Consider the following 17,079-nt stretch of genomic DNA (forward strand, 5'->3'; position numbering starts at 1 on the left):
ATAACCCAGTGGAATTGCTTGTCAATTCCAGGAGAGAGGAGGGATAAGGGGAGGGAAAAAACATGAATCATGTATCCATGGAAAAAAATTTTTTAATAAAAATTTTCTAAAAAAAAAAAAGAAAAAAATACAGTCCTTGAAGGAAAACTCTTTTTTGCCTTTTTTTTCATAACCTCTTCCCTTAGCACAGTGCCTCAGGGCCCACCATCAAAGAGCACATAGTAAGGGTATCATAAATGTTTGTCAGCTGACTGGTATTCCAAGAAAACCATACTCTTCTCCATTTCCATTTCATGTCTAACCTCTTGTTTATCCCCCTTTACTCATAATGTCCCTCAGACCTAAAATACTCCTTTTCACTCCCACTACCCTATTTCCATCATTTGATGATTCTCCTTTCCTTTAAGACCCCACTTAGATACTTCTTCTTTTAAGTTCCTTTAAAACAGTCTTGGTTCCTATTAATTTTTGTATCTCAAGAACTGAGCACTGGGACTTTCATACAATAGACATTTAATGGTTGTATTTAACTGAATTCCTCTACTTTTTTGCCCTTCTGCTCCATTAACCTGCACTACCATTAGTTATGGACCCTGAGGCAAATGATGGGCACCCTGATACCATAACATGTACACAGCATGGGGAGATATAGTACAGGAGATGCATACACAGCATGGCGTAGGAGTTAGCTAAAATATTCCTCTTTAAGGAAATAATCCTAAATCTTGGCCTTCAGAAAACAATGTGATTTAGGGGGAAAGCGTTGGATTTTGAACCAGAGAATCTGAGTACAAAAATCCATTTGTGTCCCTTACTAGCTGTGAGATCTTAGACTTAAACTCTCTGGGCTTCAGGTTATTGATCTGTAAAACAAGTTGGGGTTGAAACAGATGACCTCTGACGTCTCTTCCAGCTCCGAATCTGTGATCCAGTGAATTTGGAATCTCATTCTTTTTACTTTCCAGTGGATAAGAACACAATGGTCTCCTACTAAGATTTATACGGATGAAAGTCACCTGAAAATAAATTGCCTTATAGACTGATTCCTAGGATAAATTTCTTATCTCTTTCTGAGGTCTCTTTCAACTCTGTGATTTTGAGAGTCTCTTCCAAGAAAGAATATAGGCCCAATCTTCCCTCTGCCATCAAAAAAGATTCCAACAAAATCACTGGGAGTCCCATTGAAGGGCAGCAACAAAGGTGCTGAGTCTCTACTCCCTTCTTCATTTCTTCATTTTTTGGGCTGTCTTTTTTTTTAAACTTTATTTTGTTTTTTTCCCCAATGACATGTAAAAACATTCTTCAAATATTGAGTCTCAAATATTCTCTTTCTCCCTCCCCATTACTCCTACCCTCCCATTTAGATGGTAGGCAATCTCATATAGATTTTACATGTGTAATCATGTAATACATTTCTCCATATTAATTCTTTTGTGGAAGGAAACTTGAATTAAAAAAAACTTTAAGAAAGAAAGTGAAAAATGTTTTCTTTGATTTGGATTCAGACTCCATCAGTTCTTTCTCTGGAAGCAAATGGCATTTTTTTTTTATCATGAGTCCTTTGGTATTGTTTTGGGTCATTGTATTGCTGAAAATAGCTAAGCTATTCAGTTGTTCATTGTACAGTATTCCTGTCACTGTGTACAACGTCCTTATGGTTTTGCTTATTTCACTCTGCTTCAGCTCATGTAAGTCTTTCCAGGTTTTTCTGAGCTCTTTCTGCTTATCATTTCTTACTTGCACAATAGCAATCATATACTATGACTTACATAGCCATTTCCCAATTGATGGGTAAATGTCTTAATTTTCCCACATCCCCTCCACGTTTTGTCATTTTCCTTTTCTGTCATAATAGCCAATCTGATAGGTATTGGTGGTACTTTAGCATTGTTTTAGATACCACCTCACATCTATCTGAGTGGCCAGTCAAACAGCAAGGAAAAGTGATAAATATTGGAAGGGATGTGGCAAAATTGAGACATTAATGCATTGTTGGTAGAGTTGTGAACCAATCCAACCATTGTGGAGGACAATTTGGAATTATGTCCTAAGATATAAAACTGCACATCCTTTGATTCTGTAATACCACTACTAGGTCTGTATACAAAAAAAAAAAGATGATTAAAAAAGAGGAAAGGACCTACTCATAAAAAAATATGTATAGTAGCTCTTTTTGTGAATTGGAAATTGATGGGATGTCCATCATTTAGGGAATGGCTAAACAAATTATGGTACATGTTGGTGATGGAATTCTATTGTGCCATAAGAAATGATAAGCAAGATGATTTCAAAAAAAGCTGAAAAGATCTACATGACCTGATACAGAGTCAAATAAGCAGAACCAGAAGAACATTGTACACAATAACAACAATATTGTATGCTAATCAACTGTGAAAACTTGGCTACTCTTAGCAATTCAATGACCTGGGACAATCCTGAAAGACTTATGATGCAAAATGCTATCCACCTCCAGAGATAGAACTTTTGGAGTTGGATGGATGTGGATCAAAGCATATTAACTTTCATATCAGTGTATTTATGATTTTATTTTGGGTTTTTGGTTTTGTATGAGTGTACTCATACAATAATGACCAATATGGAAGTGTGTTTTACATGATAATTAAAATTAAATTAAAATGTTTTAAAGAAAAAATTGCATTTCTTTAATTAAAAGTGATTTAGAATATTTTTGTATGACTATAAAGAGCTTTAATTACTTTGAAAACTGCCACTTCATATCCTTTGACCATTTGTCAATTGGAGAATCTTATACTCTTATGTATTCAACTCATTTCTCTGTGCATTTGAGAAATTAGGATTTTAGTAGAGGGACTTGCAAAAACTTTTTGTGTCATTCTGAATACTATATATTACTCTCCATCCTATTTCTCCCTGTTTGGTTTCTGACCACCACATCCCCCAATTTGCCCTCTTTTCTATCAGCCTCACCCTTTTCTTTTATCTCCTTCTTCATCTACTTTCCTGTACAGTAAGATAAATTTCTATATGCAACTCATTATTTATGTTCTTTACTCATTGAGCCAATTCTGATGACAGTAAAGTTCACATGCTTCCCTCCCCATTTCCCCTATCTTCCCTTCCACTGTAAAAGCTCTTTCATGCCTCCTTTATATACAATAATTTACCCCATTCTATTTTTCCCTTCTCCCCTCCTCCTAATGCATTCCTCTTTCTCATGCCTTAATTTAATATTTTTTAAATATCATGCCACTACACCTTTGCCCTCTTTCAAGCTATACTCCTTCTAATTGCCCTAATCATGATAAAGTTCTTAGGAGTTTCATGAATTATTTTCCCACGTATGTATATAAATAGTTTAACACTTATTGAATATCTTTTGATTTCTTTTTTATGTTTATTTTTTTACTCTTCTTTTGTATCTTGTATTTGAAAGTCAAATTTTCCATTCAGCTCTGGTCTTTTCATCAGGAATGTTTGAAAGACCTGTATTACATTGAAAACTCATATTTTCTCCTGAAGCATTATGCTCAGTTTTGCTGAGTAAGTGATTCTTGGTTGAAGTCCTAGCTCCTTTGCCCTCTGAAATATTCCAGGTTTTCTGATCCTTTAATGTAGAAGTTGCTAAATCTTGTATTATCCTGACTGTGGTTGCTTGCAATGTTTTCTCCTTGACCTAGAAGTTTTGTAATTTGGCTATAATATTTCTGGGAGTTGTCCTTTTGAGATCTCTTTCAGGAGATGATCAGTGGATTCTTTCCATTTCTATTTTGCCCTCTGTTTTAAAATATCAGGGCAGTTTTCCTTGATAATTTCTTGAAAGATGATGTTTAAGCTCCTTTTTTGGTCGTGGCTTTTATATAGTCCAATAATTCTTAAATTATCTCTCCTAGATTTATTTTCTAGGTCAGTTGTTTTTCCTATAAGCTATTTTACATTTTCTTTTATTTTTTCACTTTTTTTACTTTCTTCAATTGTTTCTTGATGTCTTATTGAGTGATTAACTTCCACTTGCCCAATTCTAATTTTTAAGGGACGGTTTTCTAGAGTGAGCTTTTGTAACTCCTTTTCAAATTGGCCAGTTCTCCTTTGTAAAAAGTTCTTTTCCTCAATGAATTTAAAAAGAAACATTTTTCCTCAGTAAATTTTTGTGACTCTTTTTCCATATGGCCAATTCTACCTTTTAAGAAGTTCTTCTCTTCAGTGCATTTTTGTATATCTTTCTCCTTTGGGCCAATTCTGCTTTTTCAGAAAGTCTATTCAATGGAATTTTGTGCCTCTTTTACCAATTATCCTATTCTGTTTTTTTAAGACATTAACTTCTTCAGTATTTTTGTGCCTGCTCTACCAAGTTATTGACTCTTTTCATTATTTTCTTATATCACTCTCATTTCTTTTCCCAATTTTTCTTCTGCCTCTGGTTTTTAAATCCCTTTTGAGAGATCCTCCACTAATTTTTGTGGGGCTTGAAAGCAATTCCTATTTTTCTTGGAGGTTTTAGATGCAATAATTTTTACTTTGTTGTCTTCTTTTTGGTCTTCCCTGTAACCAAAATAAGTTTCTATGTTGAGTTTCTTTCGTTGTTATTGTTGTTTGACCATGTCCCAGGCTTTTTCTTTTCTTTTAATTAAAAAAAAGTGTTAATGGTCAATGAAGAGAGCATTGTTCCAAGCTTCAGGGATTTTTTGTAGCTGCCTTCAGAGCTAGCTCTGGGGATCTATAAGTTTTCAGTTCTTCCAAGGTGATATGACCTAAGGAGAGATGTGTTTAACACTCTCCCAGCCTGTACCCTAGTCTGTGAATAACCGCAAGCACTTTTTTCTGCCTCAGAACTGTGACCAGGATCCCCTGTTCCCCTATGGCCACAAGTGCTGATGTGTGCTAGTGTTCCTCCTCCTCCTGAGACTGCTGGCAATGCAACAAGAATCTTGCACCCAGCAAAGGGACTCCTGTAATCTTTTTCTGAGCAATTGTCTGAACTTCTCCTACCATCTGTGATGGAAAGTTCTAGAAGCCTTTGCTGCTGATTCAGGTGCCCATAATGGTAGGGCCTGCTTTGGCATGCTATTTTGCACTCCACTTCCACTCCACTGTACTAGATCTTTCATGCCGGCCTTCTAAGTTGTTTTAAGCTGAAAAATTATTTCCTCTTTTTTTGTGGATTATGCTGCCCCAGAACATGTTTTGACATGTCACATCATAGTTCTTTGGAGGATAATTTGGTAAAGATAAGGTTAGTCTGTGTACCTTCTCTGCCATCATGGCTTCCTCCTTGGCTCTGTTAACTGCATCTAGTGCTTTTGCTCTAACACTCAATACTAATTTGATATAAAAAAATACTAATTTGATAAAGCAAAAGGCAAGTTCTGAATTTAAAGCCTCATTTGAAAGAAATTATATTTGTGCACATTTATGTGTGAACTGACATTACTCATAAATCAGAACCTCAGACAACAATGGGCTCCTGTCCTATCACTGACCCCAACAGAGACTCTGAATTCTAAGAACAAGAACCATCAGGGAAATCTCCAGCTTTGTATCAGCTACAACAATGTTCCTCACTTCATGTGCATAATCCAGACAGCTGCTGACCCGGGTAACAGGGGAGCCCAAGGTCACAGAGGAGCATTACACACCCTCACACTCACTAAGCAAGATGGTATCCAGTATCATATGGTTCATTCTTTCCTTCAACATTTTTGGTCTAAGCAATTAAAAATTCCTATGGAAATGTTTTACTTTCATCATAAGTGACAAAGGAGCCACTACATTCAGACTTCCAACAAGTCAGAACCTAAGGTATTATACAAGGAAGTGAGAAAGACCCTGGAGAAAATCAAGCCTCAAGTCTCTCCCCCTCTAACCCATACTCCTAACCGCTTCCAGAGTAATATTCATACAGCACAGATTCTCCCATATTACTTACTCAATCAAGAATTTACTCAACACTTACTATGTACAAAGCACTTTTTAAGGGCTGGAAATACAAAGAAAAAGTAGAAAGAGTTCCACCCTCAAGGAGCTTACATTCTAATGAGGGAGATAAGGAAAGAATTGTGTGTGAATGTGTATAGATATATACATATATAGACACACACACACACATATAGAGAGAGAGATTCCTGTATTCACATATAAATAAATATATATTTCTATATACAAGATATAAAAAGGAGACATATTTCAGAGGAAATTTTATTATTTCAGATGAAAAGGCACTGACGACTAAGGAGACTAGGAAAAGTTGCCTGCGCAAAGTGATGATTGACTAAATCTTAAAGGAAATTAGAGACTGTGAAAGACAAAGATGAGAAAGTAGAGAATTCCTGGCACAGGACAGCCAGCAAAGAGGCAAGAGATGGAAGATTGAATGTTGGACTATAGAGTGTGTGGAAGGAGTAATGGTATAAGAAAAGTGGAAAAATAGAAAGAAGCCAAGTTGTGAACAGCTTTAAATGTCAAATAGAAATATTCATCATTGAATTTTTCAGGTAACAGGGAGTCACTGGGATTTAATGAATCTGACATGGTCAGGCCTACACTTCAGAAACATCATTTTGGCAGCTGAGTTGAGGATGGATTAGAACAGGGAGAGATGAGGCAGAGAAACAAATCATGTGGCTATTGCTGTAATCCAAGAGGGAGGTGATGGAGGCCTGAAATAGTATGATGACTATATTAGTAGGGAGATGAAAACCAAAAAGAGATGTTGTGGGAAGAAAGACTAGATATGACAAGCAACTGGACATATGGAGTGAAGAAGACTGAGGCGTTGAGGAGGACATTGTTGTGAACTGGGTGGTTGAAAGGTTAATGGTTCCTTGATGGTATTAGGGGAGTTCAAAAGGGGGTTGAGTTTTGTGGGAAAGCTTCTGTTATGGATATACTGAATTTGAGATGCCTATGGCAAAGTGTCCGATCGGCCATTCATTATATAGATCTTAAATTTAGAAGAGAAGCCAAGACTGACTAGATAGATCTACCTAGAGATGATAAGTGGATACTTGGGATCTGAAGAGATCACCAAGTGAGATAGTATAAGGAAAAAAAAGACTTAAGACAGGGGGCAGCTAAGTAACTCAGTGAATTGAGAGCCAGGCCAAATGTGGTCTCAGATATTTCCTAGCTGTGTGACCCTGGGCAAGTCACTTGACCCCCATTGCCTAGACCTTACCACTCTTCTGCCTTAGAACCAATACACAGTATTGATTCTAAGACAGAAGGTAAGGGCTTAAAAAAAAAGATTTAGGACAATCTTAAGGCATGCCCTCTTCTATAATGAAGATCTAGAAAAGAACAGTGAGCAAGAAGAGTCAAAAAGAGGTTGGAGAATAAATGAGAGAGATCAGTGTTAAGAAAATCCCAGAGGAGAGAGAATATCCAGGAGAAGGAAGGCAACAGCAAGAAAGATTACAGAGTAGTCAAGAAGAATGAGGACTGAAAAAAAAAACAACAGCAAATGAGAGACCATTGGAAATTCTGAAAAGAAGAGTTTCAGTTGAATGACAAGGAAAGAAACCAGATTGAGGAGAGTTAAGAAAGTGAGGGAGCAAATCTGGCCTCAGACCCTTCCCAGCTGTGTGACCCTGGGCAAGTCACTTGACCCCCATTGCCTAGCCCTTACCACTCTTCTGCCTTGGAGCCAATACACAGTATTGACTCCAAGACGGAAGGTAAGGGTTTAAAAAAAAAAAAAGTGAGGGAGAAGTGCCCCAAATGGTACTTACAAGTAGTTTACCTGAGGAGGGAAAGAGGTAGAAGAAAATAGCTAGTGGAGATGGTAGGATCTAATGAGGATTGTTTAAGGGCAGGGAAGAATTGGGGATGTGCATAAGTAGCAGGAAAGCAACCTGGAGATGGGAAAAGACAAGACTAGAGAAAGGGGATGAGAGTGGGGACCACTATTGGAGAAGACAAGAGGAGAAGAGATTAAGGGTGCATGTTAGGGGACTGGCCTCAGCAAGGAGAAAAGGCACCTCTTCATTAGGGATGAAAACAAAGGAAGAGAGGAATGGAAATGGTGGGAGAGGGATATGGAATGAGAATTAGAGAAGAGAGAAGCCTCTGGGAAAGGTCATTCACCGGCTCAAAAAGTTCCAGTCCAACCCTCTTGCCTCGAATATAAAATCCAAACTCCTCTTCTTAGCATTCAGCCCTTCACAATCTAATTCTAGTCTACCTTTCCAGAGGCTTACAATAAAATCTTCCTTCCCACCCCTAATTCTACACACTGCACATTCCAACCAATCTAGCCTACTTGTTCCATGTATAAAACAGTCCTCTTCCTATCTCTTGGCCCTTGAATAAGCTGGCCTTCATGTCAGTATTGATCTCCCTCTTCACCTCTACATCTTAGAATTACTAGTTCCCTTCAAAGCTCATCTTCAAGGCCACTATCTGTAAGTGGCCCTTTTTGAAACTCCTTCCTCTTAGTGCTGGCCTCTCCGATGCTGAAATTATTTTGTGTTTACTTAGTAAACTAGAACACCTGAGTTCGCATCCCACCTCATGACCCTGGACAAGTCACTAAGTCTCTATTTGCCTCAGTTTCCTCATTTATAGGGAGCTAATAATAGCAACTATTTCCCAGGGTTATTGTTAGGATAAAATGAGATGCTGTTTGTAAAATGCTTAGCATAGTACTTGGGACATGGTAGGTATTATAAAAAGCCAGCCTTTATTTGTTCATTTATTTATTAAAATACATTATATATATATATATATATATATGATTTTCATCCCTTTAGAAGGTAAATTTCTTGAAAATATGGACTGTATTTTTTTACTTTTTATCCCTAGCACCTCACACAGTGTCTGGTACATGAGATAGATACTTGATAAATGACCATTGAATGAAAAAAAATTCAAGAAAAATTGACTGAACCAAATACATACAAAATAAGTATGCTAAAGGCAACCCAATTTTAAAGGCATTCCAGAGTCCATTTTAAGAAATCTCAAAAGAATGAACAATTTCAAAAGAATGGGCAGGAAGGAATAACAGATAATATTAATATTAAGAAAAATTTACCCAGGAGATCTCAGTAACTACCAAACCCTGCTGCCTCTATTTCTATAAAATCTTTATGAGAATGGTATACTGTTCACTATTAGAGATGAAAAGGCAACAGGTAAGCTTGCATATCCATGGCAGACCACATCTCCACTGGTGTTAAGAATACAAAATGGCATGATGGGGAGTTTTTGCATTTGTTTTTGTTTTTTAATTTCAAAAAAATACTTCTGCAAATGCAGCCTTAAGGCTTAAAAAAAGTGCCTTTCATTCATCTGTTAAGATCTCAAGATTCCTTGACAGATGTATAACCATAGAGATAACTTTCTTTGACAATCTTTTAACCATAAATATTAAGCAAGGCAAAAAATTAGGAGAAATATACTTGCCAACTGTGGAAATCATGGAAATCCAAACAGGAAAGGATTACCCAAACAATAACGAAGAACTCTAGATACTCCTATTTATGATGACATTTTGTTTATTACACCAAACTTGTGAATAGGCTTTTCTCCATGAAATGCATGGCCATTCAAAAGAGATTGCCCTCGTAATCCACACAGGAAAAAACAAGTGGATAAATAATGTCTGTTGAACAAAAGATGGCATGCACTTGAATGGGCATTCCATTGAGGTACTCTACCAGACCTATATTAAATCTTGTATAGATGCTATACATAGACAAATGAACAGGACTGAAATGTTATGAAAGAGAGTTAGGATGCTCCTGAGAAATTGGACAACACTTTCAGTAACTCTAGGCTGTTCCCTGCCAATAAAAAGCACATCTTTATACAACTAATATTCTCCCAATGGGTATGAATTAAGGAGTATCATAATTTCTAAAGCATCAAAATGATTGGCAATTCAAAGGGCAATATAGGCTTAGGCATATTACAAATAATGATTTTAATACAAGCAATAATATAAACATTAAATTGTTCATACCCTTTGACTTAGAAAGTTCATGGCTAGAACTATGTATCCCAAGGAAGTTATTGACAGCAGAAAAAGGTTTAAATGTAAAAAAAATATGATAACAGAATTACTTGAAATAAAACATTTGAAACAAAATATTTAATTCAATTAACAAATTTTATTAAATGACTATCTGCAAGACACAGCATTGTGCTAGGACCTGGTAATATAAAGACAAAAAAGAAATCAGTTATTGTCCTCAAGGGAATTAAGTATATGCCAATAATTATAGAATGACTAAAGCAAGTGATATATGAATCTAGTAATATTACTGCATAAGGAATGATAAAAAAGAATTCAGAAAAATAAGGGAAGATATGCATGAGGCAGTGCAAAGTAATGAAAGCTGAGCCAGAAGAATAATATACACAACTACAATTTTGTAAATGAAATTAAAAATAAGAGAAAATAAATGAGTCAGATATAACAATGCTGGTATATATTATTTTCAGTAAGCTACAAAAGTGGAAAATGTCATGTTCTGTCAATTTCAAGCATGCAATTAGGCACCTTTGCTTAACTGTTGTGGGGGAATAAGTTCAGGAGTTGTTTGGATGTTAGGAAATTTCTCTTGTGAAATGTAACCATTTTTTAAGTGTTATCAAAGAGACCATCCATTATAAGTATGTCTGGAGAAGGAGATTGATAAGTCAGAGAGCCAGATCAAGGGATAACAAGTGTACAGCTTGAGCACTGCACATCAATACAATCACAAAATATTAAAGGGCCTGGAGAAAAATCTCTAGTGTATAGTATAAATCCCCCCAAATTTATGAAAGGACATAGACGAGAGTCACTAAGGATGAGTATTCATCAATGTGAAGAGATCTCCACTAGTCAAGGGAATATCCACAGTGATGAGTAAAGGGAATATCCACCCTGATGAGATTATGAACCCATCAAATAATCAGCTTCAAAATATGAGAAGATGGGGAGGAGAGGCATGGCTGTTTGGAAAAGAGCTGGGGAATTTAATGAATTACATGATCAAAATGAATTTGCAGTGTGATGTGACAGTCAAAAAATTTAATATCACTCTGGATGCATTGAGACATACAAGAGAGGTGCTTTCTTCCCTGTCCAGACCATATCTAAAGGGCTATGGCTATGTTCAGTTCTTGGCACCACATTTTAAGAGAGACAATAATAAATGTATCATTAGGAGGAAAACCAGGATGATAAGGGGCTGGAGACAACATCATATAATGATTTATTAAAGAAACTGGGGCATTTAGCCTGAGGGAGAAAAGACTTATGGGAAATAACGATAGTTATCTTGAAGTGTTTGATGGGATATCATGTAGAAGAGGGATCAGATTTCTTCTTTTTTAATCTCGGAGAAGAATGGGCAGGTGTTTCAGAAAAACAGGTTCTGGTTCTGTGTAAAGAAAATTTTCCTCATAGTTAGTTGTCCCAGACTGTCCCAGTAAAACCGGAATAAGCTGGCTGAGAAAGCAGTGGATTCCCCCTTACTGACAGTTACTTGTTGGGGATGTTGTACAAGAGATCCTTGCTTGAAGATGAATGGCATTAGACCTCTGAGATCCCTTCCATTCCATTATTCTGCAAAGTATCAAAGTAACTAAAAGAAAGAATTTGAGGACAGGGAGTCAAGCCAGGAACTTCTGTTTCTCAGAGGCTGGATGGAAACAAAAACAAACAAACAAAAATCCATTTCTAACCTAAGTGATTCCATTAAATTCAAGCAAGGTCATTGCTTCTGGATAATTCAAATTTCATATCTTATCACTCAAATTGTTTAGCTATAGTAATTTCATAAACTAAGGCAAACTTTTTATCCTCAAACAAACAAACAAGCAAACAAAAAATCAGTGGTCTCTCACTTCCCATCATTACCTTCACTGAATAAGGTAAGGGAACATAATAAATACAACTTGATCAGCACAGTCACCAAATAAAGTCCATTTACTTTTTCTTTTTTAAAACTCTTACCTTCCATCTTAGAATTAATACTGTGTTTTGGTTCTAAGGAAGAAGAATGGTAAGGGGTAGGCAATGGGGGTTAAGTGACTTGTCCAGGGTCACACAGCTAGGAAGCGTATAAGGTCAAATTTGAACCCAAAATTTCCTGTCTCTGGGCCTGGTTCTCAGACTAATGTCTCCTCCTTCCACCCCATTTTTCTACCCCTGGCATATTTACTTTTAAACTATTACCTCATTTGGATGGATTCAGGAGCTACCAATACTATGTTGTCGTTGTTCAGTTGTGTCCCACTTTTTACCACCTCAGTTTGGAGTTTCTTGCCAAAGATATTGGTCTGGTTTGCCATTTCTTTCTCCAGTTCATTTTACAGATGAGGAAACTGACCCAAAAAGGGGGTAAATGGCTTGCCCAGAGTCACACAGCTAGTAAGTTTCTGAAGTCAGATTTGAATTCAGGAACATGAGTCTTCCTGACCTGGACTCCATCCACTGCACCAGTCAAGATGATAATAATAACCTGCATTACATTATTTGAAGACAATATACTCTCTGTATAATCCTACTTACCGAAGTAAGTTTCTCTCTTCAGCTGGCTTAAACCTCATTCCCAGTTGAGCCACAGCTACATCAAACACCTCCATCCCTTGCCTCATCTTAGAAGGAAAACCACTAGTTTGCAGAAATGTCTGTTTGTTGAATGAGGAGTCATCCTGGAACTCATCTTTTATTAGTTGTTGATATTTCATAGTCTTACATATATAATAATTTCTAATACCCGATAATTAGTTATACACATATTAATCCTGTGACAATGTTCTTAAATACACTTTAGAAAATGGTATATTAGTTAAGTCGAACAGAAACTTAAACATCACTTTTTTAAAGCATGTGCCTGACAAATATAGGGTTCAAATTTTTCTGAAGCATTTTATTCTTTTTTCAAAGTCATTTTAATTCTACTGTGAAATCATGTACTAATATACATATATAATGTAAAATACAGCTATATTATTTCTAATTACATGTGTGTAAACCAATTGATGTATGTATATATGTATACCACATATACATACCAATTCTGAAAACCGGGGACATTCTGGTATACATAACAATGAAATAATTGTGGTCTAGAAAAACATCGACATCTCATAACAATATTTGCTCAAGAATAAAAACTGTATGATGTCATCTGTCTTGATCCCTATCTAAGGAAACTTATTCACAAATATAACCCCAACACCTCATTATAAAATGCTTTGGCTAGAAATCAGTCTCTGGCTCCCAAGGACAGCATTATGATAATGCTAAGTGCCTATGGATTCTTAGAAGTATAAACCATTTGGATCTCCTAATTAAAAGAGTAAAATATAATCAGAGATACGTATAAAGGCAGTAACATGATTCTACAATGTATATAATCAAAGCATAGTAACATTTTCAGAATTCATATTCAATTTTTCCCTCAAAGAAATCCAGTTATTAGATCTGTTCACTTAAATAAACTATTTATTCCAGATAAGGTCACCACTGTTCTGTTCTGTTCTGTTCCATCATCCCCCCAAGATTGGCCCATCTTGCTCACTCATGCAGGTCTCATGTGGAAGGCCAGAGTCTACAAACCACTTGCGTACCCCAGGACAGTACAGACAGAGACTTCACATCTTCGGTTCCTTCATTTCAATTTTCTTATCTTTACAATCCCCAGGTGATGGTGGCAAGCCATATCTTGAAGGAGAAGCCAATCGACAGAAGAGACATTTGGGTACTGGTTCTAAGTCCTCATCCAATTTTAGAAGTGAGAAAGGCTTTTCACATTTTTCACACTGAAAAAAAGATTTGAATAATAGAGAGGACATGTCAATCAGAGGTGATAAACAGGTATATCTCTTAACTGCTAGATTTTGAATGTATTCCTATAACCTAATCAGTTTTAGAGATCAAGTCTCAGGGATGTGCTAGAACTAGTTTGAACAGACTCAAAAAACTGATTGTTAAAATTTCAGTGTGAGCATTTACATCTCAGAAACCAAAATTCTGATTTGATTTATTGTCTTGTTGATTGTCTTGTCTTAAGGAAGTGATGGAGAAAAGATCAATGATGCCAATTAAACTTAAAAGTGCAACATATATGTGTTTTTCCCCCCAGAAAGCAAGTGTTAAACATTTACCAGCATACCACTGCCAGGTTTACATAGTACAATGACTTTCTGTTCCCAGATTATCTATTTGGGTACTGCCCAAACATACCAGAATATTCTGAGACTTTGCCTTTATTCGGTACCATGTGGTAGGACCTGAGATCATGGGATGGAAGTTAAACCTCCCTCAGACCAGAAAAGTCTGAGATTTGTCTGTGAAGCAATTCTGCACTCTTCCACATTGCTATTTCACCTGAAAACTATCTAATGGACTAGCATCAAAGAAATTGCTGCACTTACTCCTATGAAGGACTCTAGCTAGTATTATATACCAGAAAGAGACCTGATGTGGAAATTAGGAAATGTAGTTTATAGTCCTGGATCCAACATGAGTTTGTATTGGGACTGGGAGCAATAATAGCAATCTACCTTATATATAATTTAAGGTGCATATTCTCCCTATTAGTCCTCTGTAAGGAAGGAAGATAGTATCTCCATTTTATAGTTGAGGAAATTGAGGCTTAGAGAGGGGGGAGTGATTTGCCTCAGGTTGCATAAAATATTAGAGTCAGGATTTGAACCCAAGTCTTTTTATTTTAACACCTCAACTCTTTTTACTCTGTCACATTCTCCCCAGATCCCAGTTTCTTCATCTATAAAATGAGAGTGGTAGATTAAATGATCTACTGGATTTCACTTCCAACTCCAAAATTCTATAATTTTCATCTTATTTTGAAATGAATTTTAAAACAATTTGGGAAAGCAAGAGTTCTTAACCTGTCATGGCCTCCTCTGGCCACCAAGCCCTTCTCAGGATAATGTTAATTGCATAAACTATAATACATAGAATGACAATGATTATATTGAACCACAATTATCTTTGATAACTGGAATTCTGATCAACATAATGACCAATCACAATTCTGGAGGATTCATATGAAACATGCTGCTCAATACCTGATCAAAAGATGCTAGGTTCAGAGGATAGATTGAGACATATTTGGAGAGCCATGGCTAATGTTGGAATTTTTTTTTACTAGATATAATTAGAAAAGGAGTCTTGTTTTTTGTGTTTTCTCAGTTGAAGGGATGGGGATGGGGTACTAAGAAGGGGAGAAGGCAGATCTTCATTTGAAAAGAAAAGAAAATTTGAAGTGAATTTATCAAAAACAATGTTTTTGAAGTTCACAGACCTCTGGTTAAGAACTCTACAGTTACACAGATTTCCCTCACAATTAATGAGTTAAATTGTGTACATTAAACTTAAGCTTTGGGTAGGTAAAGTAATTTTACACTGTAAAACTGCCTCCTTCCTATAAGGTCTCCCACCCCACCTCCATCCCCTTTGAAACATTGGGGGTGGGGTGGGGAGTAAATACACCTACTTGTACTTTCTGGCTTTGTGTTTAACTAACTTCTATAGGCTTTCTATAGAAATAAGCATTTTTGTCTCGTTCTAATCATTATAAACCAAGTCACACAAGCATTGTTTAAACAATTTTGCTCTGAATTCTCTAGTCAGGGTTTCCAGCACTTCATCTCCAGACCAAAGACCCTTTTCTGTCCAAATCTGGAATTTCCTGTGGAAGGGAGTAAAGAAACACCTAATTGCTTTCAAGGAAAACAGATTTGAAAATTCAGGGACAGCTGTTGAGCATATTGTAAAATCTGCTCTTGGCTCCTGACCAGGAGGGCCTCCTTCTTCACTGCTGGCTGTGTCTGGGATGGCAGAGAGTGTCAGCCGGCTTAGCAGAACAGAAGCACTAACCAACGGATACCAGGAATCACAAGTGGAATCTGCTGCCTCTCCCCTTAAACCCACACCTGGAAAGGCACCCCAGAAAAGATGCGATATAGCTGTCAGGTGATCTGGTAGCTTTAATTGGGCTGGGGAGGAAAGAGGATGCAGTGGAAAAAATTGTATTGGCAATGGTGACACCTTTAGCATTTTAATATGACACTGGAGACTTAACTGTGACTCTGGGGTGCCTGATTAAGACACATATATGTGTACACACATGCCCACAAACACATATGCACATAGATTTATGTAATTGGAGATTATAAGGAAAATTAAATCATAGCCTCATAGATCTAGAGCTAGAAGGGGCTATTTCTAATTAAATTCTTTTGTCTTACAGGTGAGTAAACTGAGGCATGGGTAGGTTTAACCACACATTAATTATCATCAGAGTCAAGATTTAAACCCAGGTACTTTGACTCCAGAGCCACTGTTTTGATTGTTGTTTGTTTGTTGTTGTTGTTGCTGTTTTTAATGAGAGAAGATACTGGGAACAAGAGGGAAAGTCTCTTTTTAAAATCACTATAAATCTAGGTTGTCCTGATTATTGGGAATCCTAGCTGCACCTCTTTTTCTTTACTAACTTGATTTATAAAACCAGAAAATGGGGGACAACATTAAGCAACATTAAGCTTCATTTCCTCTAATACTAACCTGCAATATTTGTAAGTCATTAAATTTTCTGTATTTTATTAACATAGGAATTTGATCAGTCTTTTCAATGTTCCACAGTCTAATAGTAGCATCCTGGAATTCCAAAAACAATATTCATTACACAGCACATCTACGTTACCATAGAGACCATCTTGCTTTAAAAACTCCATTTCATGTGAATTAAAACAACTCTGGGGTACCAACTCACACCAATCAGATTGGCCAATAAGACAATAAATGGAAAATGATAAATTTGTGGGGAGAAATGTGGCCAAATTGGGACATTAATGCATTGCTGGTGGAGTTGTGAACTGCTCCAACCATTCCAGAGGACAATTTGGAATTATGCCCAAAGGGCTATACAAGAATGAATACCTTTTAATCCAGCAATGCTGCTACTTGGTCTGTATCCCAAAGAGCTTTTTTTTTTTTAATGGTAAAGGACCTGTCTATACAAAAATATTTATAGCTGCTCTTTTTGTGGTGGCAAAGAATTGGAAACTAAGGGGATGTCCTTCAATTGGGGAATGGCTGAACAAATTGTGGTATATGATGGTGATGGAAAACTATTG

The 17,079-nt window shown here is 36.6% G+C and overlaps 1 protein-coding gene across 1 annotated transcript in view; it reads right to left on the reverse strand.

The window, feature by feature from the left end:
* Nucleotides 1-10,135: 10,135 nt before the first annotated feature.
* WDR88 (WD repeat domain 88) overlaps nt 10,136-17,079 on the reverse strand; it is a 76,041-nt gene continuing 69,097 nt past the window's right edge. Inside the window, exons 11-12 of the mRNA XM_001367128.4 lie at nt 16,508-16,600; nt 10,136-13,737 (exon numbers count right to left, since the gene is read on the reverse strand). Of these exons, the coding sequence (XP_001367165.2) occupies nt 13,570-13,737; nt 16,508-16,600 (261 nt within the window). The 3' untranslated portion in view covers nt 10,136-13,569. The remainder of the gene's footprint in view (nt 13,738-16,507; nt 16,601-17,079) is intronic.

This window comes from Monodelphis domestica, chromosome 1 (assembly GCF_027887165.1).
Source record: "Monodelphis domestica isolate mMonDom1 chromosome 1, mMonDom1.pri, whole genome shotgun sequence".
Lineage (NCBI taxonomy): Eukaryota > Metazoa > Chordata > Mammalia > Didelphimorphia > Didelphidae > Monodelphis > Monodelphis domestica.